Source organism: Bombus vosnesenskii, unplaced genomic scaffold (genome assembly GCF_011952255.1).
Source record: "Bombus vosnesenskii isolate JDL3184/JDL3185 unplaced genomic scaffold, Bvos_JDL3184-5_v1.1 scf7180000014540, whole genome shotgun sequence".
NCBI lineage: Eukaryota > Metazoa > Arthropoda > Insecta > Hymenoptera > Apidae > Bombus > Bombus vosnesenskii.
In genome coordinates, this window is record NW_022883508.1 from 388,620 (window position 1) to 414,120 (window position 25,501).

Here is a 25,501-nt window from a genome sequence, read left to right on the forward strand (position 1 = left end):
TTTCGACTTAATTTTATTTTTTCCCTTTTTCCCTTTTTTACGATGTGACTAAAATAAATTACATGACTGCGAATTTTCATCATGCATTTATGGGAAGTTGAAGGGTGCAAAGGTGCATATGACGCACATAATGTTCGAAATATCCAAGACCGTATCTGTTATATAATTTCTGTTATAATAGTATTTATTGTTGGTAAGAGAGTCAGACATCTGCTGAGATTCCATATTTTCAACTATGCTAATGAAAGTATGAATATAAAATGATTTTGCTTGCAAAAAAGATTATCCATTCCGTTGTTTCATTAAATAGCAGAGTTTATGCGACGAACAAAGAAATTTCTCAAATGCAAATAAACGTACGTGTGTACAATGGGATTACCCAGAGGTATACGGTAAGCAACGAAATAATCTAGCGGCAGCTACGTGATATGGATTTTGTGCGGACAATTCATTAAACCGATCATTGAGGAACGAAGAAATTCCAGAGAGACGTCAAACGCAGCTGGGGTTGATAGGGATTTCAGCATATATGCGGTCACTGGTCAGCGAGCAGTTTGTATTTTCCAGTTTCGGTCTAGCTACAACAATAGGCACTCAAATTCAATTGCTATGTTTTATGAATCTGAATGTTCATACAAACCGGAAGGATCGGACGAAACTCGAAGCACTGGCAAATAGTTCAAACAGTTCTTCGTTTTGTGTATTACGATTTCAAATGGCTTAATAAATTCTTGTTTCCATCGACCAACGGCAATATGATTCTTGTTTTTCTTTGCTAATACCGCGATTCTTTCGAGTACTCTACCAACGAATTTATCGTAAAAATGAAACTCTACAAGCGAGAGAATGAGAAAGAGAGAGAGAGGGGGGGGAGAGAGAGAGAGTGAGTATCCAGTTAACTCGTGTGTAAAGTTAGCTATGTGTCCCGGACTTTTCTCGAGAGTCTAACAGATAGCCAGGCAACTCGTACACGAACATGTTCGTGGTCCACAATGAGAGAACGCTAATTGAATTTGATTACATTTGAAACAAGATTATACATGTACATATATTACGAAACGAAAGTTCGTGGCGTAGAATAATGTTTCGTATATCGATTAAAATAAAAAGACGAAAAGAATAGGAGATCGGGATGATAAAATGGGTTGGAACAATTTTTCAGGGATTTTCAGAGATTCGCGTTCATGAGAATTTGTAATAAACTACTCGATGGAAGACAGGCGAAGCGCAAGCCCTGTTTGTTATGCATTCGCATTATACTCCTTTGCACAGTTTCCACTATTTCGTACGCATTCTATTTTGTTGGCCAGGAACGCTCAAGTTCTTTTCGCTTAAGTGTTTTCGCTACTTGTGCTGCTTTTGAAGTGGCTTTCCGCTTCCTTCGCGTTTCTAAAGCTCCTTTAGCGAAACCCTCATAAGTTACCTTTGCTTTTTCGAAAACCCACTTTCGTATCGAAGTGCTCGAGTTACGATGCACCCCTGTTTTGCGGTGATGAGTATAACTTTACTCTGTTATAGAGTTTCCTGCCATAATTGAACTTCGAATTAAACGCTTGCGCTGGACTACAGGCGACTCTCTCGATCTTCAAACGTAATTCTAGTGTTCTGTAGTAGGCGAACTGTAGGTAAAAAACGATACACGCTTCCTCGATACACTGTAACAAGTTTCGATGTTTTGTTTGAAACTGGACAGACGAGGAGGATTTTTCCGTTGGTCGGTATTCCTTCTCGAAGATATGTCGTTCTCAAATTCGAGAAAAGACTACTATGAAATATTTTTCCTTTCCTTTCCTTTTCTTTCTTTTCCTCGATAGCTTAGCGACAAGGAAAGTATACGCGTTACAAGTTTAACCCTAGTTCGACCGCTTCGAGATTTGTCGCGATCTTTCCTTTGTCATTGGCAATACACGAATTCAAGCGTTCGAAGCAAAGAAAAGTCCTGCCTTTGTCGGATACTTCATGTTCGTGATCGATGTTGCTACGTACGCGCAAAATAGGATAACACGCGACACAGACTGATGCAAGTTGATCGACGTGTTCGACACACTCGGAATGACAAACATGCGAATGCGATATACACGACTGCACTTTTGCATCGTGAATTCTCGCCTAATCGAAAATACCTACACTGATTTTCCTTATTCTTCGATCCCCCTTTGAACTGGCGCACGCGCTGTCGAAACCTCGCCACGATGAATCTTCCAAATCGAATATTCCAAAGGTTCGAAACTACTCTCAGGTTGCCGTCTAACAAGCAGCTACGACGAAGAAGCATCTTTACATGGTAAACACACTCATTGCAGAAGCGATATTTCATTTTGATTTATAGCAGTCACAGAAGTGCAAGTCAAGATAAACATTCATCTAACTATAAGCAAACAGTCGTAGGTAATATGTCCGGAGTAATATATTTTACGTGCGGAAAATTTCACATGACACGGGAGCTTTGAAAACGTAAAACATGGAGAAAATAAACCGTGGCGAGCGTGAAAGAAAATTACAGGGAAGGAGAGCAACAGCCCGTGCAAACCGCTCTATCCACTTTGCCAAGTAACACATTACGCTGGACTTCGCGCGTCCACAATTCGATGAACGCCTACCTAACCTCCAACCGCGTTACAATGCCATATGCTAATATCGTGATACGTCCCTCTTTGGCATCTATTCTCTGCTTAACTACCGCTTAATCACCGACAAACCACGCTCCTGGCTACAAATTTTCCTACGAATGGCCGAACCGAGGCTTAATTAACTCACACTTATATAAACTGAATTAATAAACTGCGGCGTTAGCACGAGACGTACGTTTAGAAGTCGGGTTAATCAATGGCGAAACGATTCAAGGCGTCAACCACGGAGTCCTCGAAAGACCAAAAAAGAGGCAAAAGGTAAAAGTTGCGAGTTCAAGCAAATTCATTTTCGTTCTCGTATCGAGCTTTAATTCAGCACGCTCCGCCAAATTTTTCGCCACGGGCTTCGGCCCTGCGTTGAACCGTCGCTGGCAACCAGGAGCGGCAGTTTTATTCGGAAAATGCCTATTCGTTGCCTACGATGAATCAGCGATTCGTTGATTTAGCGACGAACACTGATTTTACAGCGGAGCTATCACTCATTCTGTATCGACATAATAAAAGTTGCCAGGTCAAATACTAACCCTTCTTGCGGTTCTCGCTAACAGCGTTCTACAGGGCCAGCCACGCGCGCACCACCTATCCGTAACTCTCGAACACCAGCCTTTTCGATGTGGCACTCGATAACGGACCGCTCAAAAATTGGTTAAATTCCGAAAATTCCGTCACAGCTACGATTATACATATATTTCACGCGACGAATTTCAAAAATATTTCATTTCCACCGGCGTAAAGGAATGCGTCGCTGCAACGCTTCCTGGTATTGAAAAATCGAATCACCAGCGTTTGGCGCATTATTTTTATTTATTTCCTCCTAAATCGATTACAATTGGATGTACACGGTACGGTACGAATCTCACGGCGTATGATTTTGACGCAGGTACGAACATCCGTTAGCTGAGGTTCGTACGTGATTTCACGTAAGCCGCACGATATTCTGCTTATTTTTCCTATTACGGTGCGATTACGTTACTCGATCGTGACTATCCGTAGATTCTGATCGTCGACGATGCGACCCTTCGCATCGTCCGTCCGTGTAAATAGGTTCTTCCACGTAGAGTAATCCATTTGGAACGGACGATTACTTCGCGCAACTAAAATTTCAAACGATCGTACGGATTACTGGGCGCAGTTATCCATACTAATAAGCTTCATTCTCTCTGTGGTGACTTCACGCGAATAAGTTAACTAGATAGAAATTGTGGTGGAATATGTAAATATTGCGTCGCGGACCGGCAAACGTTTGTGAAATCGATCACGAAAACTCGCCGTAAATAAAATGAATTTCGATCAGTCGATGCTTGAAAGAGAGCTGACAGCATCCATTCAAAACGATGTAATGTAAGTGCGAATTTTATTCACGTAAATATTACAGCAGAAACAAGAGGAAGAGAAAAATTCGTTAATCGTTAAATGTTCCGTTTACGAATAGAAGGATTTACGATAGGGTATGTGCAAATGGAAAGAATTGAAAAGAAAGACGGCGGAGGAAACGTGTTTTGGGAGGAAATCGGCTTTAAACAACGAGGACGTTTAAAGAGGCGAGAATAAACGATAGGTGACCCTTGTATTGCATTGGACAACGATGGTATCGACACGCGGTCACGCGTTTCTACCTACGAGAAGAAAATGCTGCGAGGAGAAAACGGTCGAAAGCCCCAACACCAACTTCGCCATTAACGCCCTTTGTCAGGATCACTATGCCATTCACCCCGTGTCCTCCTTCCTCGTTCTCACAGAGAGTAAAAAGGCCCGATAGAATTTATAGAAATTCCAATGACCCGATGCTAGAACAGTCCTATAGATAGTAATTGCATCGGTTACTTTTTATTTGACCGAAAAAATATGCACGTCCAGCGAGACGAACGATTCGAGTAATATTTTGTCAGCGGAATCTATTTCGTGTTTCGTGACGAGATCGCGGGAAATTTTATTTCCGTCGCTCCGTATTTCCATTACGAAACTCATGCTCGATCGACTGTTTCGATTTCTATCTTTTGTTTAGACGACTCGTTAAAACAACGAGTTATTTATTATTTTGAAAATTTTCGGACGGGTTCTAAACGGTGTACAGCTGTGGATTATATTCGGCTTCGTTAACGGAATGAGTAACTGGTGGAAATAATTTTTAGCCGGAAACGAGGAAATCGATAGGTGTACACGTACCGTGCAAAACTGAAAACAATCTGAGCGAAATGAAGATAGATAATTTATTTAGATGGCGAAATGAACGAATGAAAGATACACTCGATAGCTATACGATGGACAAATCGAAATCATTAACAGAACGAACAGACTCGAATCAGTTACGAAAACATGTCCGATGATAGTCGAAACGACGTTTCGCTTAAAAATACGAGCGCGGGTAACGCGTGTCATAGCTAGCCAAATTTACAAGATCGTGACAGGGATGGGTGATTCGTGAAATGCGAGAAACGCGTAGGCGACGGCATCCGAGGTATAAAATTGAACGGTACGCGCTGTCAACTTGACATCGAGGCGATGATTTACAAATAAAAACCTCTGGGCAAACTGTTTGTCCGCGGTTTCTATTCGGCTATTATGACAGATGACGTTACATTTCGGATCTCGTCTCACATATAGCGAATCTTTCCTTTTCTAAAAGATTGCCGAATAGAATCCAATCAAATCGGATCGAATCGAATCGAGTCGAAGCTAATTTAAACGAATGAGATTTTCGAGCGCGTGAATTTTCTCGCGCGAGAAAGAATCTGTTCTCTTTTGTAATGAGCGTCGACGAGACGGACCGCGTATAAAATCTTTGTGGCACGTTTCGAGGCGAATTGTTACACGTGTTTGCGTAAATTTCTGAACTCGGAGGAACAAGGGCGCGAAATGACGAAGCGAGAAGAAAAAGAAAGAAGAGAGAAAGAGAAGAGAAGAGAAAAGGCCAAGTGGCGTCGATATGGCGACCTGAATTCCCAGGAGAAAAGGGAAATCAAAAAAGCAAAGAGTCGTTGCAAATCAGAGAAGCGAATGCTCGCAGTCGCCGCTACGTGAACCCACAGAACCGCCCTATTGTTCACGCCCGAACAATGCTGTCTTTGTCGCGATGTGATTAAGCTCTGAATAAATTTTCTATTACGTTGTTCTACACCGGGCTTTCCTCCATTTTCGAATACTCTGTTTTTTTCTTCTGGTGGCTGGCCCATGGTCTCGATTCTCTCTCGGTAAAACGCCGACGCGCGAACGCCATCCAACGCGAGAACATATCACGAATTAACCAAAGTTTTTTTTCCCCATTGATCTGATTTCTTTTCCGATTCTTTCTCCCCGTCAGTCAGGATGCTATGTAAAGTTAGGCGAAGTTCCGAGCCGAACGGAACTGCGAGCACCGTCTATTATTTAGAAACGATCCAACTTTTTCTATTTTCTGCTAGAACGAACGGTTTCGATAAAAACCTCGCGGTAGAGAACACGGGAACAAGATGATTGATTCGCAATTTATGCTAATTATCGTTGATTGAAAGAAACTGAAGAACGAATTTCTTTATCTATAATAAATTTATTCTTTAAACTTCCTATATCAATTACATCAAACCTGAAACAGCGTAATGTTAATTCTGTTTCAGCAGAATTTCTCATAAAAAAAAACTCTTTTATCTTCCGAATACATCAGAAATAATAACGAAGAGGGAAGACAGTATATTCAGAAAGGTTCTCATTAAAAAGGGAATCGAGAAGAAATATAAAATACAGTTCGTAGAATGGAAACGCCGGCTGTATATACGTTTGAATTTTCAGCTACGAGACATCCGGTATTAATTCTTCCACGTAGGATATCTTACATATGCCGCAAGGAATTCAGAATCCTGGGATCTCGGAATCTCATGTTCCACATATCCGCACATACCACACCTTCAGTCTGCAAGCTGTGCTTTGTAATTTCATCCTTCCGCTATCTTTTGTATTAAGCCCGCGCGCGCGTTCGCTACGTAACCTTCAGTGTACAATGTACACGACGCTTTTGATTGACACATCGCATTTGATATCCGAGCATGATTTGACAGCCAAATCGAACTAAATAAAAATTTCAATGCGCAAATATTTTACATCGAGGATAGTCGCGAATACGTTTACAAAAATATACAACGTACGTAAATAGGTACGCGCATCGAGACCTTTTAATATAGCGCGAACGTTGCCGAATGAAATCTTGGAAAAAAGCTAATCGTAAATAGAAGGGACCATCTGTTCGATGACGAAAAGGTTAATACAATATCTAATCGATCGTTTCCTTGACTGGAAGATCCTCCGCTTTCCAGCGTACATATATACATACATACCGAGAAAGGTTTCGTATCGTTGAACAAACATTCCGAAACAACTTGGCTCTCGTTGCTATGTTAATTCGTTATTGAGGCCGATTCGATTCATTTACGGAGCGCTTCGATAAAAACTATTCCGCGATGCGAAGGTAGATACCTATAGTTAACAACCGCATCCACGTCCCGCGTTGTGAATAATACAATTCGTGCTTTACACCGTACTATAGAAGCAATATTACGTACTTTTCCTTTGTGAAGAGGCATTGCGAAGGTAAATACAACACCGAGCACTCCTGAATGTATGTAAAACCTTGAATCGAGGTTACAGTCGAGGTCGAGATCGGTCGATTAATGATACTCCCGCTGCAACGTATGTTTGCGATTTTTCAGTTACTTAGTTGCCGAAGCTAATGTCATCGGTCACGTTACCGTCTATCGTTCTTTGTCGCGTTCGATTTCGTCACGAAACGAACCGAGCGTCCGTTTCACGGTACAACAAAGATAAGGTGAACTACGGCGATAATAAACACCACGCTCTGCTAGCTCGTGTCCTACGAATCTACGCGGGGTAAACCTAATAGAAAATAAACGAAACTATGCTGCTCTCGCAGACGAACGATAGTCAAAGAAAGTCAAGCACGCGACGATGTCTATATTATATTGTACAAGTATCAGACAATCCAAATTCAAGTTTGCACGTAAAAATACAATAGATGTTTCAGCAGGTTGGCGTGCTGCAAGTTGCCTCGATATACAATAAAGATTTCAGATAGATTTCGTAAAAGTTTCATGTCCTGCCTCAAACTGTACGTATATATAGGTGTGCCAATGCACATACACGCGGGTACGTATGTCGCGTGTGTACGTATACGTCCGTACACATTTATTACTTGTTCAAACGATGCATGTAAAAACGTACACGAGCGTAGATATTCGAACAAATACACTTTCGCATACAGAGACATGCTCGTATGCGCGCAGTGACAACGCAAAAGGAAAAAAAAACAGGAAAAAAAGAATATATACACGTACCTGACAACATATAATCCTCTGTTACTTGTCCGCTCTTCCCTCCGAAGGCATTTATCTGCATTATCTTCCTGGTGGATTTCTTGTACTGACTATGTCTGATAAACTGGTTGCCACCCCCATCACGAACTAGCTACCGATCCTTGCGATACCATCCACCAAGAATACACTACACACTATTCGAGGAAAGGAATCTTTCCCCCTCCCTCCCCCTCTTTCTCCCCGCTCCGTTCCTCTTACTCGCTTTTATTTTTCTTCTTTGACCCTCTTCTATGTCTCCTTTTTTCGAATTAATTTGTTATTCGGTGGCCTCAGGAGAACGATGTAGCATGATGCTCTTCTTGCTGCGAGGGGTTTACGGTCACGAAAACTGCGCAGAGTCACAGGGTCGCGCAAGATGAGAACGGCTCGATCGGATCGAGAGGGAAGAGGATCCAAAGTGCAACGATAGGAATACGGTCGGTACGGCGTGAAGAACGAAGAAAAGAGCGAAAAGACGGACCGGTCAGTGACGGCGGTCGATAGATGGTGACTTTCCAAGCCGTCGATTGTAGCACGTTAACGGATAAGTATAGGAACGAGTGATCGAAAAAGATCCGTGATAAGAAAAACGCGACGAGGTAAAGAATACGTACGGAGATCGCGTACCATTGGCCGAGCGACAAAACCCGACTGTTTTCCAACGGTAGCGAATCGAACAGGATCAGTCACGTTCGCCGGATGTAGCGCGAATAGAGGGTTGGTCTTGCGCGGCAGCGCGCTCACGCGGTCATCCGGTAAACTGACAGACCACCCCTGAAAGACCTCCAAACTGTCAGCCTTCCCACCCTGCTCTTTTGCGGCTGCGCGTTTTCCTGAACCCGCTGTCCCTTACCCTGGTGCCGATGTGCTCTACTTCTCCCACCACCGACTAGCGATGGCCCTTCGATATTCTCCCCGTCGCAAGTTTTCGAGCAAGTTGCTCCTACGAGAACCCGCGAGTCTCGCCAATTTCCCTTGTATTTAACCTCGCATAGCCGCCAGCCTCATTAATACGATATACAAAGTTTAGTTTCCCTTCGCGAACCTTTGTTATTCGATGATAACGTAATAAGTGCGACTAAATTTGATTATCTAAAGCACCTACATTATCTAGATTACCTAAAGTAGATTAACCAAGTTGCATAGAGAGTATGTAACGAGAGTTCGAAAATGTTCTGCGGCGTCTCGAAGTCATCGCTACCGTAGGAACCGATTCTCGTCCCTTATTTCCACGCCCCGTGAAAAACACCCCACCAGCCAGCCATTGGAAGGAAGCTCGATCGTATCTACCCCGTGACCCCACATGCCAGCATTCCCTGTTAAAAGGCTTTCCACTTTACTTCACTCCCGATTCTTCTTCGCTGACTCGGTCATCCTTCGGGAAAAGACTTTGCTTTCTGGAACACTTTGAAAATTGCCAAACGTCTGGTGAGCCGAATTCAAACAACATAGCTCGAAACTTGAAACTCCGAAACTAACGATCCAACAACCAAATTACTTACTTCTTCATTGGCCCAATTTTCTTCGCCAATTTCTCGAAGCTCGAAACACGATACGAAGCATGCCTGTCTATCGTGCGTCATACTCTTTTATTTCGTCTAAATTGATACTCAGCATTTAAAATTACTTATGTCGATACTCGGTATTTAAAATTAACGCGAAATATCCTTTCGGCACAAACACACGGTTGTGATAACAGCGTCCATGTCTGACTAACGAGGTTATGATGATCATATTATTAATGAAATCATTAATTATTCGCAACTTCACGCAAAAACTCCATATTCGTGAGCACATACGATTAAACACGAAACACTGAAATAATTTGGAACTTTATTCTTAGGTATAAGAGTAATGTTAGTAGATATTTAATTTCGTATATAAATACCACGCAATATTTCGTTTCTTACCGCGCTTTTAAGATACATTCAACTGCACTTTCTTTTAAACACGCTAGGTAGAGCTACTAGAGATTTGGCGCGCTTTCGCTATAGTATTAGATGTATATATTAGAAAGTTTAGGAGCTGTAAGTTTAGAAATTATATTTAATTCGATCATCAAACTTGACATAGATTTTTAAAAACGCGAATGAAACGTAAGAATAAATTTCATGTGACACTCTTATCATTTTCGCGTCACATGCAATGTTATCGATACAGTATAAGATAAAATTACGACATTAGCGATTAGAATTAAAATTAAATCAATGATTAATAATTAAATAATTAATTAATTAAGAAACAGGATAGACGTGACCGTCGGTGGTTACATCGATCATCATTGACTAACGTCGAATCAAAGGATTTCTACTATATCATAATACGAAAATGAAGAAACTATCCTCCTGCGGATTCCTTTTCTTATCTTACTTGCAAATAAGATGACAAACAGTCATCAAACTTAGAAACTAAAAGTTTACAGTATAAAATGTCATATGTAAGCACTGAACCAAAACCGAATATCAAAATTTGTATAAATAACATTTGAGTATAAGAAAGAAAATACTTTTATAATCGATACGACTATATGAAGGAAAGAATTATATTCTGCGCAAAACCATCTGTCTTCTTACAAGTTAAATTGCAAATGTTGCACATCTTCGGAAAGATTTCCTGTACGCATGTTATAAATCTTGCGGACTAGTACAGTCCTTATTCTTCACAATTATCTTTACGCTATCTTTCATTGTTTTTAATTGAGTTGTCTTTACTTTTTACTTGATTGATTTATTCAAATATGATAAATGCACTTTAGGAAAAACTCGATGAATGACTGACGTCATCTTCAAGATGTCCTACTTTTACATGGTTTTTTGTGATATCAACTTCGTATAATTTGTATTCTCAAACGGTATTTAATATTTCTATAAAGAAACGCTCGTTATGAAACTAAATCTGAATATTCCAATGAAATATGTTTCTTCATAAATATTAAGCCTATTAATAAATTAGCGACGACAGGTGCGGCGTTTCTCGTAACGAATCGTTCCTTTAATTTGGATGATCGATCTCTTTGGAGGTGGGCGTTTGATATTCATCTCGTACTCTTACTCGCGTCATTATACCTTGACTATACAAACGCTATCAAGAATTCCAGGTGTCTCTCGTGCCAGACGTCGATCGTGTCGAGCAAATTCGTTTCGAGGTAACGAGGCACAAAGATCGCGCGAGTCGATGACGATGGGAAGCTACGAGGTGTTCCCTCACAATTTTGCTATATTTACATTAGAAGCACACGAGTTTTTAAGTCGCGATTAAAGTTTCAATTCGCGCGTTTCAAATTTTCTGCGACAAGTGTCAAAGTGATATAAGTGATTGTTTCTACAAGTTTTGTATTTTCTCAACCATACGCGCACTGGGTACACAAAGAAGTCGGTTTCGTCATCGCTCGAATTCACTGAATCCCTGATAAACGATGTTAAGGTTGTTGACATCTGTTTTGTTCCTGTCCTTCGTGCAATGTATTCTTCCTCCCGCCATACTAGAGACTGTATACCAATTTTTCACCGAAATCCCAACCGTGGACAATGACTTTGTCACCGATGAAATATCTATGTCCAAGGAATACGATTTCATCGTAATTGGAGCTGGTTCTGCCGGATCAGTAGTGACAAATCGTCTGACAGAAAATTCTAATTGGAATGTACTGTTGCTAGAGGAGGGCAAGGACGAAATCTTTGTTACAGATATACCATTGCTAGCCTCAGTTTTGCATATCACGGACTATGTCCGATTGCATAAAAGCGAACCAAGACCCCGAAACGCCGATGGATCTGGCGGTTACTGTTTATCGATGAACGAGGGTCGTTGCAATTTGCCAGGAGGAAGAGCTGTTGGTGGTAGCTCGGTGGTGAATTTTATGATATATTCGAGAGGATCGCCCGCGGATTATGACGCTTGGGCTGCACAAGGTAATCCAGGATGGAGTTATCAGGATGTGCTACCGTATTTTATCAAATCGGAGAACTGCAAGCTTCTGGATCAAGATATTAGGTACCGTATCAAGTTTACTCTTTGACCGTATAATAAAATGAAAGAACGAAGAATTCATAATGAACGATTTGCAAAATAATTACGTCCCTGGCCCCAAGATTTCTTATAAATTTCTTGCAAATTCTTTCATTTTCCATGAAGCTTAAGCTAAATAAATTTGTTGACAGATCGTAGAAAAATATGATTGGCTCGAAAATGATTCAAAAAACATATTAGAGTTAAAATGTAAAATTTATAGCTTATTATATTTGACTTCGAGTCTCTCGTGCTACGCTATGAATAGGAAAATATAAAAAGAGTCTTCGCGAACTGTCTTGAAAATCTTTCATCTACATTTTCGTACTAATAACGCAACAGTCGAATCTACGAATAAAACGACAGCAATATATTAGTTAACACTTTACCGACCGATAACCTATTAATCGGCTTTTTGTCGCCGAAAATCTTTCTCATTATTTGAGCAGTAATTCGTTACTAAGTACTAAGGTATCAGTTGCGTCAGTTGCGTTACTCTGTAAGCTCCCACAGTTTTATACCAATTTGAAAAACTTACCGTTCGCGATGAACGAAGAGAATGCTATTGGAGAGCCTAAACCGAAACAGAGCCAGCGCCAGGGAGAATCTGCGCCTGAGATGCCGGTCGGACGTGCGTATGTTGTTGAATTGCTAGCGGTCGGTAAAGTGTTAATAATAAGCATATCCACGGTAAAATGTACTAATTGAAGATACATGCAAATGAACTCGCGAATACTAGAAAGTGACTATGGAATATATGCTAGTTCAATGTTTGCTTAACAAACGTTTTAAGAGAACTTGAGAAACAGCGTGATAATGTTACTTAAATTAAATTCCTTGTTTACCGATTAAATTCTTCTTCTGACACGGTTTATCTCGTCAGATACCATGGCCACGGAGGATATCTTGACGTGACGTCTCCGTCGTACGTGTCTCCTCTAAGAGAATGTTTTCTCCAAGCTGGCGAAGAACTAGGATATGATGTAATTGATTACAACAGCGACAGCCTTATTGGCTTCTCTACGGTTCAGGTTCATCTACGAAACGGACACAGGGTCAGTGCTAACAAAGCGTTCTTAAGACCTATTCGACTCAGGAAGAATTTGCATCTTTCCAAATTATCAAAAGTAACAAAGATCATCGTCGATCCAAAGACGAAAACAGCCATGGGTGTAGAATTCGTTAAGAATGGCAAAGCACTGTTTGTCTCTGCCAAGAAGGAAATAATACTTTCAGCAGGTATCTTGGAAGAGCTGCTAATATTTCTTAATATTCCTTATGGTCGCCAAACTGTTGCGAAAACTCTTTGTTAACGTCTCTTACTCGTGTATCTATTATTTAGGTACCCTGAACTCGCCACAGTTGTTGATGCTCTCGGGAATAGGGCCGAAAAGTCATCTCGAGTCTTTAGGTATCCATGTAATCGAGGATCTACCGGTTGGATATAATCTTCAAGATCACGTCAGCATGTCGGCACTGACTTTTCTCGTAAACGAGAGCGTGACTATAGTCGAACCTCGGCTAGCTTCGAATCTAGCCAACACCGTTGACTATTTTGTTAAAGGGACCGGGCCATTGACGTTGCCCGGAGGAGCCGAGTGTCTCGCCTTTATCGATACGAAACAGGATTATCCAAAGAATCTAGTCAAGAAGTTGCAAATTAATACTAGCAATTTTCACAGTAAAACGCGCTCGAAGAGATACAACGACAAGAGAGGTAACGGTAAAGAAATTCCTCGAGCTATGCACGTTAAATGGCGATTAACAATTTAAACGATATCGCACAACGTTAACGTTACTACTTTCGTTTTTCAGTCTCTTTACCTCCGAATATAACTTCCATCAATGTAAATTCGGATTACTTGAAAGATTATCCACGCCCGACTTCGCGGGAAAACAAAGGGACAGATGTTCCCGACATTGAACTGGTTTTAGGTATAAGCGCTCTAACCGGTGATATATCGGGCAGTTTCAGGGGACTTCTCGGTTTAACGGACGAATTTTATAAAGAAGTGTTCGCCGGTTACGAAGGTTTTGACGCCTTCTCCGTTGTCCCGGTACTCTTACAGCCAAAAAGTAGGGGAAGAATTACCTTGAAATCGTGTGATCCACATGACCGACCTATTTTCGACATAAATTACTACGATCACGAAGATGATCTCAGAACTATGGTTCGAGGCATTAAAAAGGTTGTTACTTTCAATGTAATGTTTATCTTGATATCGCCACGGTTATTTATCTTGCGTTTCACAATCACCGCTTTTTCAACGCATCCACCATAGAGTTTCCTTGCAGCTATTCATTTTTATTGTACATCTCTGTCGCGGTTGCTCCTACTGTTTCTTCCCATCTTCCTTTTTTTCTGCTATCGCTACCGCTATTAATATGGTAATAGGATCTAAAGTTAACTTTTCATTGCTGTTTCAGGCTATAAATGTTGCATCGACTGAAGCCTTCAAACGTTTCAACGCGACGCTATTACCAGTCGCGTTCCCAGGATGCAAACACGTCTCGTTTGGTTCTGATCTGTACTGGGCTTGCGTCTCGAGGCACGTGAGTACGACCCTAGGTCATTTCGTAGGAACGTGCAAGATGGGCCCAAGGAGGAACTCGGGTGTGGTGGATCATAGGTTACGAGTGCACGGGATCAATGGTCTCAGAGTTGTGGATGCCAGTGTGATACCTACTATAATAGCAGGTCATACGAATGCGCCTGCTTATATGATCGCTGAAAAGGCTGCGGATATGATAAAAGAAGACTGGGAAATGTCGAATTCCGCACGCAGAATGTCGTTTAATTAAATATTGGAAAATGTAGGGAACAAATTAGAAGCTAAAGATCGTACATCAACGCATGTGTTTTCGTATAAATTTGCTTTCGTTGCTATTCGTCCGAGTATAGTGCTGCTACAGAAGCAACTGCCTGATCTTTGCGCGATTATTTGTGTTAACCCTTGGACGACGAAGTTGGCTTAATTCGGAATTTACGTATTGTTATTCTATCAAACTACGTATATGAACGAATTCATTTTTTAAGTAACTTTAGTCGTCACATAGATGGTTTATCGCCATAAAATAAAATATTCGACGCTCGATAGAATGATACAGTCTCCGCAGGACGAGTGTCGATACACGTTGAACAGCGATTAACCGACTGTGATATAAATAAATACGAACCGGTTGGAGAAAATGGGTTTGTCTTTGGTAGCGATATGTTCATCTCTATCTACACAAATGCAGCGTATTTACAATGAAAGAAAACATTTGAATAAATATAGTTGTACAATAATAACGTCATTATAACTCGATAAAACTGCGAAAGACTATGATATCTTTCCATCGTTGCTATAAGCGACTGTGTCGCTCTTATTCACAAAGTCAATGAAAAACTCGCAAAAAATACAAAATTTAGAACTAGAGGAAGTTGTTGCCAGGACTCTGTAATTGTCGCAGCGCCTGAAAACGAATGAAATGCATTTGTTGTGCGATCCAAAACGAAAAATGAAAATCTTCGTTTCACAAATTGCAATGAAGAACGAGAGAACTGTTACCATTGTCGCTATATCGGATGCAATCGTGCAATTCCTCTGCCATAATGTAATCCTTGGCGCATTTGCAAAAGCCTGGAAAATAGATCGGTACTTTGAGAAGCGGTATACCTACGAACTTTTGCTTCGTCGACGAACGTTAAAATGAATTCTTACCATCTATACAATCAACGTTCATCACCTCGGTGGAGTTAGAGTCCCTGTACGTTTCGGTAATACACTCTCTATGACTTTGGCATCTGTTATTCAACACTAAAATGACGATTCATCGGTCGAATTAGTTTTGATTCGCCGTGAAGCGACGCTAACGGTACTCACACGTATCTTCGAGACAAATAGAACCGCGTTGATGGAAGTACTCGATACACTTGCATCTGCCATTAGGTCCGCACTCGGACTCCCTCTGAAATAACTGGCATTGAGAATTCTCTTGACACGGTTCTCCGATGGATTCGCTAACTTTCAAACACCGTTTGCCGTCGCTCGATAGCACATGATCCACTTTACACGTACAGAAGTCGAGGCACCTCGAGTTCTCCGCGATGCAATCGTAATCTTTGGAGCATTTGCCACCTAATTCTGTCAAGCCACGCACAGATCACTTTGATTTTCTTCTCCGTTCAAGTACAATTATTACGTAAATACATGCATACAATGTAACAAGTGGCACGCTTACCAATATTTGGAATGCAAACGTCGTTGCGTGGATTCGCATGATAGTTCAAAGTACACGCACAGAATCCTGTCACGCAGAAACTGTCTTTGATGTAGCAATTCCGATGCGATTGACAAGGAAGTCCTAATCCTGAATAAGAATCGGTGTCGATCAGCATTTCTATACTACAGCTTTGAATTTTTTCAAAGACATTAAAGCATCTTTACGAGGAGGAGAAATATCGCTGGTATTGAGGGAATCTTTAACAGTCTGATAAACAAAGTAGATATAACCGGCGTTCTTCTTCCGAGACAACGAAAGAGAAGAAGAAAATTATGTCCACGAATTTAATTTGGTAATAATAATTTAATGTAACAGTAATTTGATAATACAAAATTCGTATGATTTAGTAGTGCTTTCGTACGATTGATCAAAAAGCTGATACTACTAAAACGAAGTGTGAAGCCCGATGAAAAAAAGAGGCTTCATTGAAAAACAGTGGCATACGTCGATATAATTTGTAGCCAGTGTAAATTACGTCGCAGAAATATTTTAATTAACCTTCGAATCGAGCGTGCGAAGGTGAAAAAATAATTATAGCACCTGCTTATGGATAATGATAGAGGAAGCTGAAGCGTTTCGCAGGAAGTGGAGTACACTCACCTACAGACTTGTAACACCTTCCTTCCACGTAGTGAGAACCGTCGGAGCACTGGCAGATCCTTTGTCGGCACTCCGAGTAAGGGGCGAAGGTCACTTGACATTGAATGTCCACTTCACAGGGGTCCCCGATAGCATTCGCCTCTGTGAACAAATTCTCCTCGAATCAATTTCGACGTTGATGGATTCCGTGATTTCGTTAGAAGCTATCCTTCGCGTGGGAAGTCGAGGAAAATATAGCTCAGTTTTGTCGGACCGACGAGCACGATGAACGACACGCTCTAGAAGACGATGAGACCGTGAGAACGGAACGGCTTAGAATACGAGCGAAGAAAGATGTCCGTGGAATCACGTTTTCCGGGGTCGGCGACACCGATTCCGACTTAGCGACGAGGACGATGATTAATCAGAATTTTTATTCAGGTTGATCGGTTCCTGTTGTTCGTTCCAAAAAAAAATATTTAACTATCTGTGCTCGACTCGATTAGTTGAAATTGACGCGGAAATTTACCGAGGTTATTTTTATCCGATTTGATCGATGATTAGGGAATTAATTAAAAAATTTCAAAGACATGGAGGAACACGTTACATAATGTTAGAAGTGAAAGAGCGCAATAAATTCTAATTATGTAATAAAATTAACGTTATAGATATTGATATTATTTTCGTCGTATCAATTTTCGTGACTTCTGTTTTTCAACAAGTATTTTTACGTTTTTATAAGTCGTTCTATACATCGCTTTAATATGGAGAATTTCCTTTTTCATATATAAATTGAATACCTCGACTTTTAGAATTTAGTAAGATATGTTTTATTATAACGTAATGAGAAATACTTGAAAAGTATACCTTTGAGACATTCCAGGTGCGTGCGATTTTTATGGGCGATAAAACCGTCTTTGCACAGACAGGCTTCCTGGTTCCAACAATAAGCATTCTTCATACAGTCTTCGTCGTATCGACACTTTGCCAACGTTTCTGAAAAATTCATATGAGCGTTACACGTCCTCCTTCAAACAGCCAAATTTAATCTCTAATTTTCAACATTTTCACATTCATAATTGTCGCGTACAACGCACTTTCGTTTCATACACTTCGTTCAGCTTACACGGGCCAATTTTCTAGCTGTTCGTAAGGATTCTTCGAATTTCTGACGAAATAAGGGTCAGGGATCGAGCGCAAAGGGACTAGAATCGCATATACATACGGGGAGGTGGTGTTCGGTCGCTGCATCGCGGCAGTTGTTGGTTGACGTAAGAAATGGTTGCACAGACGGTGACAGGCACGAGGACGAGGAGCCTCGAGATCCCGACCACCGTCCCGATCGGTGTCATTCTCGTACCACCGTTGGAACGTCTTCCTCTCGGCGTCGTTTCATCAGCCCAAACTGAATGATCGTCATTCCCGATGGTCCCGCGAAGGATCTCCCGTTTCTTCCTCGGACTCGTTCTAGCCAGCCCGCTAGGCTCGTCTCTTCACGGTCTTCTGTGTGCGTTCTCACCGTATTCGCGTTACGCAACTCAGCCACGAAGCTCCGCTCTATTTTGCTTCACGTTAAATTCGATGACGGCATCGCTTCAGTTGTATATACTTGTTCATCGACTCGTTTCGTGTACCGTGATTATCGCCAAACCCGGACTAATCGAGGACGATCGTTCTTCGCAGTGTATTTGTCGACCGTGACGATCTTCTGGGCAGTCAAAGTTTTCGAACAGCGTCCAATAATGTTATTTCGTTTAATTTAATTTACGAGCGTTGTTCGATCTTTTTTTAATTACCGGTAACCATCATGACTGAAGATAATTTAAATTTACAATTTTATTATTCACACCGGATATCAATCGCTATTAATAAGAATCGAAGATGGTTGAAATTGATTCCACGATGGTTAACGGTAACCAAATTCGTTTAAACTAAGATATATATTCTTATACCATAACTTTTTTTAACCGGAGTTACAACAGTTATGGTCCCTGTTTTTAGATATGAATTTAGAGGGATTCACATTTGGTATTTGATGACCTCTTCTCTAGACTGTTTCGGAAAGGCGATTAACTCAAGTTGGTAAATCGATACGCGGCATGGATTTGATTCGCGAAAACGATTTGTTGCCATTGTTACAGGAAGCAAGCGAGGCGCGTTTTACCGATCGCGAGTGAAATTAGGTTAAACGCGGTCGGTTGGTATCGATCATACTTTAAACTCGATTAATCGATCGTAACGAGTTAACAAGACGTTAAGTTTGTTTTCAATTCGGCCGCCGATGACCGCGCGTCGCGTCGCATCGGTGCACTCGTCCACGGTCGCTGGACAATCGATCTAATCCGAGAGGCTCTCTCTCCATTATACGGTATTTCGCCGTAACCACGTAACAGGTTGCACTATGCCAACGATAATAAGTATGCGTTAAATCGATGATTCAACTGCGAAAGTATGTGATCACGGTTAACTTTAGACAATGTTTGCGCAACAGCGCGGAAATAAGAATATTATAAAGATCGTACATCTATCGTTCTCTTTAGTTCGATAATGTTGAACCGTTATCAGAAATTTTTGCTGATTCTCTTTTACAATCTGAACACGCGATGCTGAACCTGTGGCGAATATTTCGTAATAACTACCGCGAAGTCTTTTATTCGCTTTCGACTAGAAGGTTGCCGATCGATGGTCGAGTTTAACGTGCTCCGCTTCCATAGTTTCGGCCTATTACACAACGATAGTCGTACGTTTAAACACAGAAGCCACTATTAGGTATATCGAACCTCGTTCCTTTCATCGTTGTCACGTAGCATTCGTGCAATGATTCTCAGAAACTTTATTCGATTCTTACGGTAATGATTTACCAGAACCTGACGATTGAGTCATTGCGCAACTTGTATGTGCATTAGTAGATTTGTTCGCTACTATTTTTATCGGTATTGCGTCAGTATCAGACCTGTAGCTGTATTTAATAGTTGTAAATATAACTTTCGATTACTTTGTATTAGAAGATAACATAGAATAATAATTCGAGCTTAAACGTTGATATTATAGGCAGATGTATGAAATGAGATTTCTATCGTAATATAGCAAAACCAGTCACGATGCATTAGTCATCCCTATATAGAAATAGCTGAGTATCGCGTGGAGACGGATTTGAGATTTTGTCATACGTTTTGGAGGGTTAAATACTGCCATTGTTCCCAAGTCACGTGTGACTTCGTAATAGGGTTTCACGCAATAGCAAGCTTTGTTTAAGTCGTACGCCGCAGTCCAACTCAAAGAACAGTGCGTTATACCGAAATATCAGACGACAAGAGGGAACGACCTCCCTTGTTCTTTAATTATGTGCGGTTCCAAGCCGACATTCGCCTAACTGTGAGAACCAGCAGCGTAGATCCGGCCTCTTCGTGTTTCCCCACGAAACCGAAGAAAGGATCACTCGGTCATGAAGGAACGAAACCACGCGAGACTTTCCTTATAAATTCACTCGCCCCAAGATCTCGAGATCTTATCGCTAAAGAAACCTCGTCGAGACCGTACACTAGCGGATTTTTCTTTCGGCTTTCGTTACATTCGACGAGTTCATTAGCTGCGATACAGCGCGCTTTAAAGAACTCATCGACGCCAATTTAATTCGATTAAAATTCAAGATACGTAGAATCGAATTATAGCTGAAAACTGTAGTGACATAAATCGACATACAATATTTCAAATGTTCGTTTTGCTTCGGTTTGAAACGTACGCGTTAATGGGGTAGATAAATAGTATATCGCACTCTTTTCTTTTTTTTTTCTTTTTTTTATACTTTATATGCGATAACCGTCACTTGCAAATTTAACTCGAATTCAAATTCAAACTTGTATTTAAATTCAAATTCAAATTAAAGGTTCCCTTTCAAATTGCCATGCGCGGTGTACAAAATTTTTATGAAAAACTTGAGATTCTTGGGAACAGCGTAGAAATTAAGGACACGTGTCGGAAACGCGAATCGGTCACATATTTTACGCATAAAATAATAGAATTTAAAGAATACGTATCACGACTTTGAACGATGCAACGAAGCACACTCACGTCTGAGAAGTAGATGTTCATGCTGTCCGTGCGCGGCGACGACTGCACTCGGTACGACGAAACAGAGGCCGATCGACAGCGCAAGACCTCCCATTGTGAGACGATTTACCAAGCCCGCCATCTTCCTCGTTCAGCACGAGCTCGCCGCTTTTTCGCACGTTCCTCTTCCTTTTCTTTTCGTTCGTTTCCAATCTGCAGTCACGAAGCTCGCAAAGACGATTCTCCCGATATCGTTCTTTCTCCCAGTCTAACAAAGATCGCTCTTAAATTCCGATTGGCTTTATCTAATCTGTGCGCGCTGATAAGTTTGTGGTAAATGCAACGAACGAAAAGGAATCATTCGTCTGTTTAATCGTGCATCGCCATTGAAATCGCAACACGATGTGTTACATCAAGCGCGTGTCATCAGAAATTTTATGATCAAATAGGTGAGGAATGAAAACGCCGATCCACGTGATCGTCATCGATATTTCAAATACGCAGTTGATACGAACGATGGCGCGATTCAACCGCCGTTATCTTTGGGAATATATTAGATAAGCGAAATGTCGAAATTCATATTTGTAATAGTAATTGGGGCATCAAGAAGGTGTACTAGCTTAAGAATACACAATTCTTCATTGTGAAGGTTATCGGGATGTGAACGTTACTGAGATGATGTAATGAAAAATACAAATACAAGATACAAGATACAAGATAGAAGAGGTAATTCTTTATAGATGTATATAAATTAAAAAGGGTAGTATAACAACTTGAAAAAAATAATATCTTATTCTGAGTATAACGATATCGAAAACGATAGATATGAAATTAGAGGGAAACTTATCGACGTCTACTTACATATTCACTTAGATGTAAAAAAATGATGTGTTGTTTCCCTAGATTAAAATAGCTAAAAGACTGAGACTAAAAAGGAGAAACAACTTTTGGAAAAACTCATAAGGAGTTCTTAAAACGTTCGTTCATTCTAATTTAGATAAAATTAAGAGCTTAATTAATCACTTATAAATCTATAAATACTGTAAGGCTGTTATAAAAAGAGTAAAACACTACTATGCCCCTGGTTTATAATTGTTTCGGGATTGCAAAGGTGAACGATTGACGTCTAAACAAGTCATAATATGCTTCATGTCGCATGATCGAATATCAGTTTCTCATAAATATTGCCATAATCGCCGAGGTAAAATTTGAACGAAACAAGATGTTGGGTTAGACGATTATTTAATTTCCACTTGTTGGCAAACGTATCCACTTCTTTGGTATTGAAATGACCTATAAGGTAGACGAGGCTACGAAAACGAGTCGCAGTAGCGCACTTTGAGTGCGTTAATTGCATGCATGCCGCAGGAAGTCTTTAAACGGCTCGGTGCACCCAGCCTATTCTCTCGATGCACTCGACGCGTAACTCTGTGCAGTCGCGGAGACATCCAATGCCATGCTGTGTTCTGCTACCTTTTTCTCACTTTCCGTGCTGAATTTCGCGTCGTGTTTCAGCTGTGTCATCGAGAAGCCTGCATACCAAAACTGCTCCCGTGTACGTCGTTACCTGATGAACATGTACATTTCCTGGCAACGATTTCTAGATCGCTCGAAAATGTTTAGTCAAGTATGAAGGAGATGTAACAAATAATTGTCACGAGGAAAATGGGTAGAACAGGTAGAAGATGCGAGCCTAGAAAATAGTTGTAATAAAAATAAAGATTAGTAACAAATGAAGCGTACACGAGAAAACATGTCAAGAGCACTTTTCTCGATTTCTCGAGTTTTATGCTATTTGTTTTTATGTTATATATCGAATTAAACGAACGCGATCTATGTAAAGGTCTGTTTCATCTTCTCTTTTTTCTTACCTTTGCTCACACATCTATCGTCTTTTCTCTCGTAATTCTCCGCACACACGCACACGTTCTTCTCACATATCACTGCCTTTTCCATCACACTTCCATTTTCCTCCTGGTAACAATCGTACGTATTTCCACAAGGCTCGCCAAGTTCTGTAAAACGTCGCAATTGCTCTATTAGTACAAGGAAAGGAAGACTTTAAGAAACGTAACCATACTCTTGAGAAAAACCTACTCTTGTTATTGTAACATTGCTTCTCTGTGTGTTCGAAGTGATATCCGCTTTGACACTGACACTTTCGATTAACGCATAACGTATTTGGGAAGCTTTTAGTGCACTGTACGTCTTCCTCGCATTCTTCCAAGATGTCTTCCGCGACTCGCAAACATTTTTTTCGATCCATGTTGATCATAGTCGCTTCTGCACAATCGCAAACATTTCTATCCGTACATATAGCACCGCTCACGTGAGCGCATTCCTCCGATCTTGTACATGATTTTCCCACATCTGTGAATATTAAGCGATTGTAGGTACATCTTGCGTGATTTTTGCAGCGACGCTTCCTTGAATTATCAGAAGAAGGAAGGAAATTTTTGTCTTACCGATCGTTTTGTAACAAGCGTTTGTCACAAAATGATATCCGGGGATGCAGGCACATTGGTTATTTTGGCACGTCGTATTCGGTAAGTATGCCAGGCATTGTATGTTGTCCGTGCACGGAAAATCCAATGCATCAGCTTCTAAATTATTGAAACAAAAACAAATTAATCGCTGAATTGATGTCGAACGAGTTTAACTCGCATGCCAGTATACCAATCGTTCTTACTTTTAAGGCATTCTCTTTTGCTGCTTGATAAAACGTAGCCCTTCCGACATTCGCATTGACTCTTCGTTGTGTTGCAAATAGTGTTATTAACCCCACAATTCTGATCGATCTTGCAAGTCTGGAATATTGTGAATCCTAAAGAGAACGCAATGTCTTTCATTTACTGATCAAATTATTACACAGAAGAAGGAGAAACAACAAAAAATATTACTCTACCTGCAGTTTTGTTATGCTGTATATTACTACTGGAACAGTTCTTCATTTGCCCATCGTTCTCGCACACGCAATATCCATCTGTACACGTTACGCCTTTCGTCACGTTCAAATCGTCGACGCAAGTTTGAACACTTACACAAGGGATGGGCGGATCTGTAAAAAGTCAGTTCTGCATTTTTGACAATTTTTGTAATCCGCTGGAAAAAATGTTTCACCTATGCTTCTTATATCGATTAGATGAGCAAAATTGAGGCATTCGTTTTAAAATACGCTGTATGTGTATGTAAGAGGTAGGACAACCAGATTAGAGAATTATAGATGTTTGTAGGAATTCAAATGATATTTTATTTGAACAACGTTTAATTATCTTTCCTCTTGTCCTCCTTAATTTTCTATTCTCGAAGAATGAATCAAAAATACTCTTCTAGACGAATTAAATGTCAAAGAACTGAAATCATCGATGGTGAAGTGTTATTCACTTGTACAACTTCTCAGTACCATGAAGAGGTCGTTTTTATTTTGAAACAGAACCTGCCAATGTTTGTATACAAGTAACGAGAACGGAGATAATACACGTATTTGTTCTGAACCAATAGCATTGTGTCGACACGTCGGTTGTTCCAAACGAACCAACGTTAAATCAGTTACTGAACATTACCAGGCTTTTATTTTCCCGAAAAGTATTATATCGATCGAAATAAAATTCTTTCAAAGGACAAAAATCTAAATAAAACGCAAATACGAGTCATGTTGAAATATCATGGTACGAATCGCGTTTAGCAGCTTTCATCCAGTTGAATCTTGTTTAATTACTTCTCAAGAGCATCGCGTTTCGAGTATACATCCCGTGATTAACTTAAGACTAAAACCAGCGGAGTGATTAGAATGATGCAATTCGTAATTTTTCATAGAAATATTATAGATTAACCACAGTATGTTTTTAAAAATTTTAATGATTTTTATAAAATATATGAATGAAGACTCGATTCCTCGTTCGTAATATTTTTTCATAAATCATTCACTTTAATTTCTTTGACACAAGTTTATATCGTACTCGCCGGAGATTCTAAGGTCTAATTATGGTAAAAGGGAGCATTACGACATGCATAAGATATAAGTGATTAGAAACGTATATAACGCGCTCTAATTGCAATGAACAGTGCTAATAATACCATTATTGCAGCGAATTAATTTCAAATTAACTACGAGGGTTGCTATCAATAGCAATTTGTCGAAATAATTATTCGATCGATGCAATATCTAAATTATAAACTAGATTGAGATATGAATTAACATACGCTTATCAATTTCATGCAAATTAACTTACTTAACTTATTAATTTAATTTAACTGAAACTCGACATCGGTTAATCTAAGGAAATTTCAAAGCTTACCAATATTCTCGGTAATTGCACTGTGTATCATAACGGCGATCAGCAGGGTGAACAAATATTTCTTGCATGCGGAAGCAAGCATTCTTGACGTTCGAATCTTAGTATGAAATGGTACAGGCTTAGCTGCAAACTGACAAGTATCGGTTCGCGATCGAGCGAGCATCGATAGCACACGACTGACGAACGCGAGGCCGTGTACAACTACAATTAACCATATTCTCCCACCATCCTGATTGTCTTCTCAGCTACCGGCTCGGACACCGTTTTGTGTTCGTGTGTATTCTCTAGTTTTACCGGCTGAGTCGCTAATCATTTGTAGCGATCTTTTACC

The 25,501-nt window shown here is 40.4% G+C and overlaps 4 protein-coding genes across 9 annotated transcripts in view; 1 reads left to right on the top strand and 3 right to left on the bottom strand.

The window, feature by feature from the left end:
• LOC117240077 (gamma-aminobutyric acid type B receptor subunit 2) overlaps positions 1-8,755 on the bottom strand; it is an 85,138-nt gene extending 76,383 nt beyond the window's left edge. The window contains exon 1 of the mRNA XM_033505933.1: positions 7,952-8,755. The gene's annotated coding sequence lies outside the window, so the exon portion shown is untranslated. The remainder of the gene's footprint in view (positions 1-7,951) is intronic.
• Positions 8,756-10,180: 1,425 nt separating this feature from the next.
• Positions 10,181-14,807, top strand: LOC117240082 (glucose dehydrogenase [FAD, quinone]-like). 2 transcript variants are annotated; one of them, XM_033505944.1, is made up of 5 exons: positions 10,181-11,962; positions 12,861-13,216; positions 13,320-13,700; positions 13,793-14,166; positions 14,405-14,807. In XM_033505944.1, exons 1-5 carry the CDS (start codon positions 11,385-11,387, stop codon positions 14,777-14,779), a joined length of 2,064 nt encoding a protein of 687 aa, XP_033361835.1. In that variant the 5' UTR covers positions 10,181-11,384; the 3' UTR covers positions 14,780-14,807. The 2 variants fall into 2 exon arrangements, with proteins under 2 accessions (XP_033361835.1, XP_033361836.1); XM_033505945.1 differs by having other exon boundaries at positions 10,183-11,962; positions 13,320-13,694.
• A 10-nt stretch (positions 14,808-14,817) lies between these two features.
• LOC117240089 (rh5-interacting protein-like) lies at positions 14,818-21,490 on the bottom strand. 5 transcript variants are annotated; one of them, XM_033505964.1, is made up of 9 exons: positions 20,894-21,297; positions 18,048-18,530; positions 17,690-17,818; positions 16,844-16,984; positions 16,202-16,330; positions 15,844-16,104; positions 15,682-15,777; positions 15,529-15,600; positions 14,818-15,433 (listed from the first exon to the last, which is right to left on the bottom strand). In XM_033505964.1, exons 2-9 carry the CDS (start codon positions 18,172-18,174, stop codon positions 15,348-15,350), a joined length of 1,041 nt encoding a protein of 346 aa, XP_033361855.1. In that variant the 5' UTR covers positions 18,175-18,530; positions 20,894-21,297; the 3' UTR covers positions 14,818-15,347. The 5 variants fall into 5 exon arrangements, with proteins under 5 accessions (XP_033361855.1, XP_033361856.1, XP_033361858.1 ...); XM_033505965.1 differs by having other exon boundaries at positions 18,048-18,509; positions 20,894-21,296; XM_033505967.1 differs by lacking the exon at positions 18,048-18,530 and having other exon boundaries at positions 20,894-21,490.
• Positions 21,491-21,590: 100 nt separating this feature from the next.
• On the bottom strand, positions 21,591-25,405 carry LOC117240088 (prion-like-(Q/N-rich) domain-bearing protein 25). Its single transcript, XM_033505963.1, has 7 exons — positions 25,171-25,405; positions 23,778-23,930; positions 23,562-23,696; positions 23,338-23,475; positions 22,970-23,242; positions 22,744-22,887; positions 21,591-22,565 (listed from the first exon to the last, which is right to left on the bottom strand). Exons 1-7 carry the CDS (start codon positions 25,331-25,333, stop codon positions 22,492-22,494), a joined length of 1,080 nt encoding a protein of 359 aa, XP_033361854.1. The 5' UTR covers positions 25,334-25,405; the 3' UTR covers positions 21,591-22,491.
• Between the last annotated feature and the right edge of the window lie 96 nt (positions 25,406-25,501).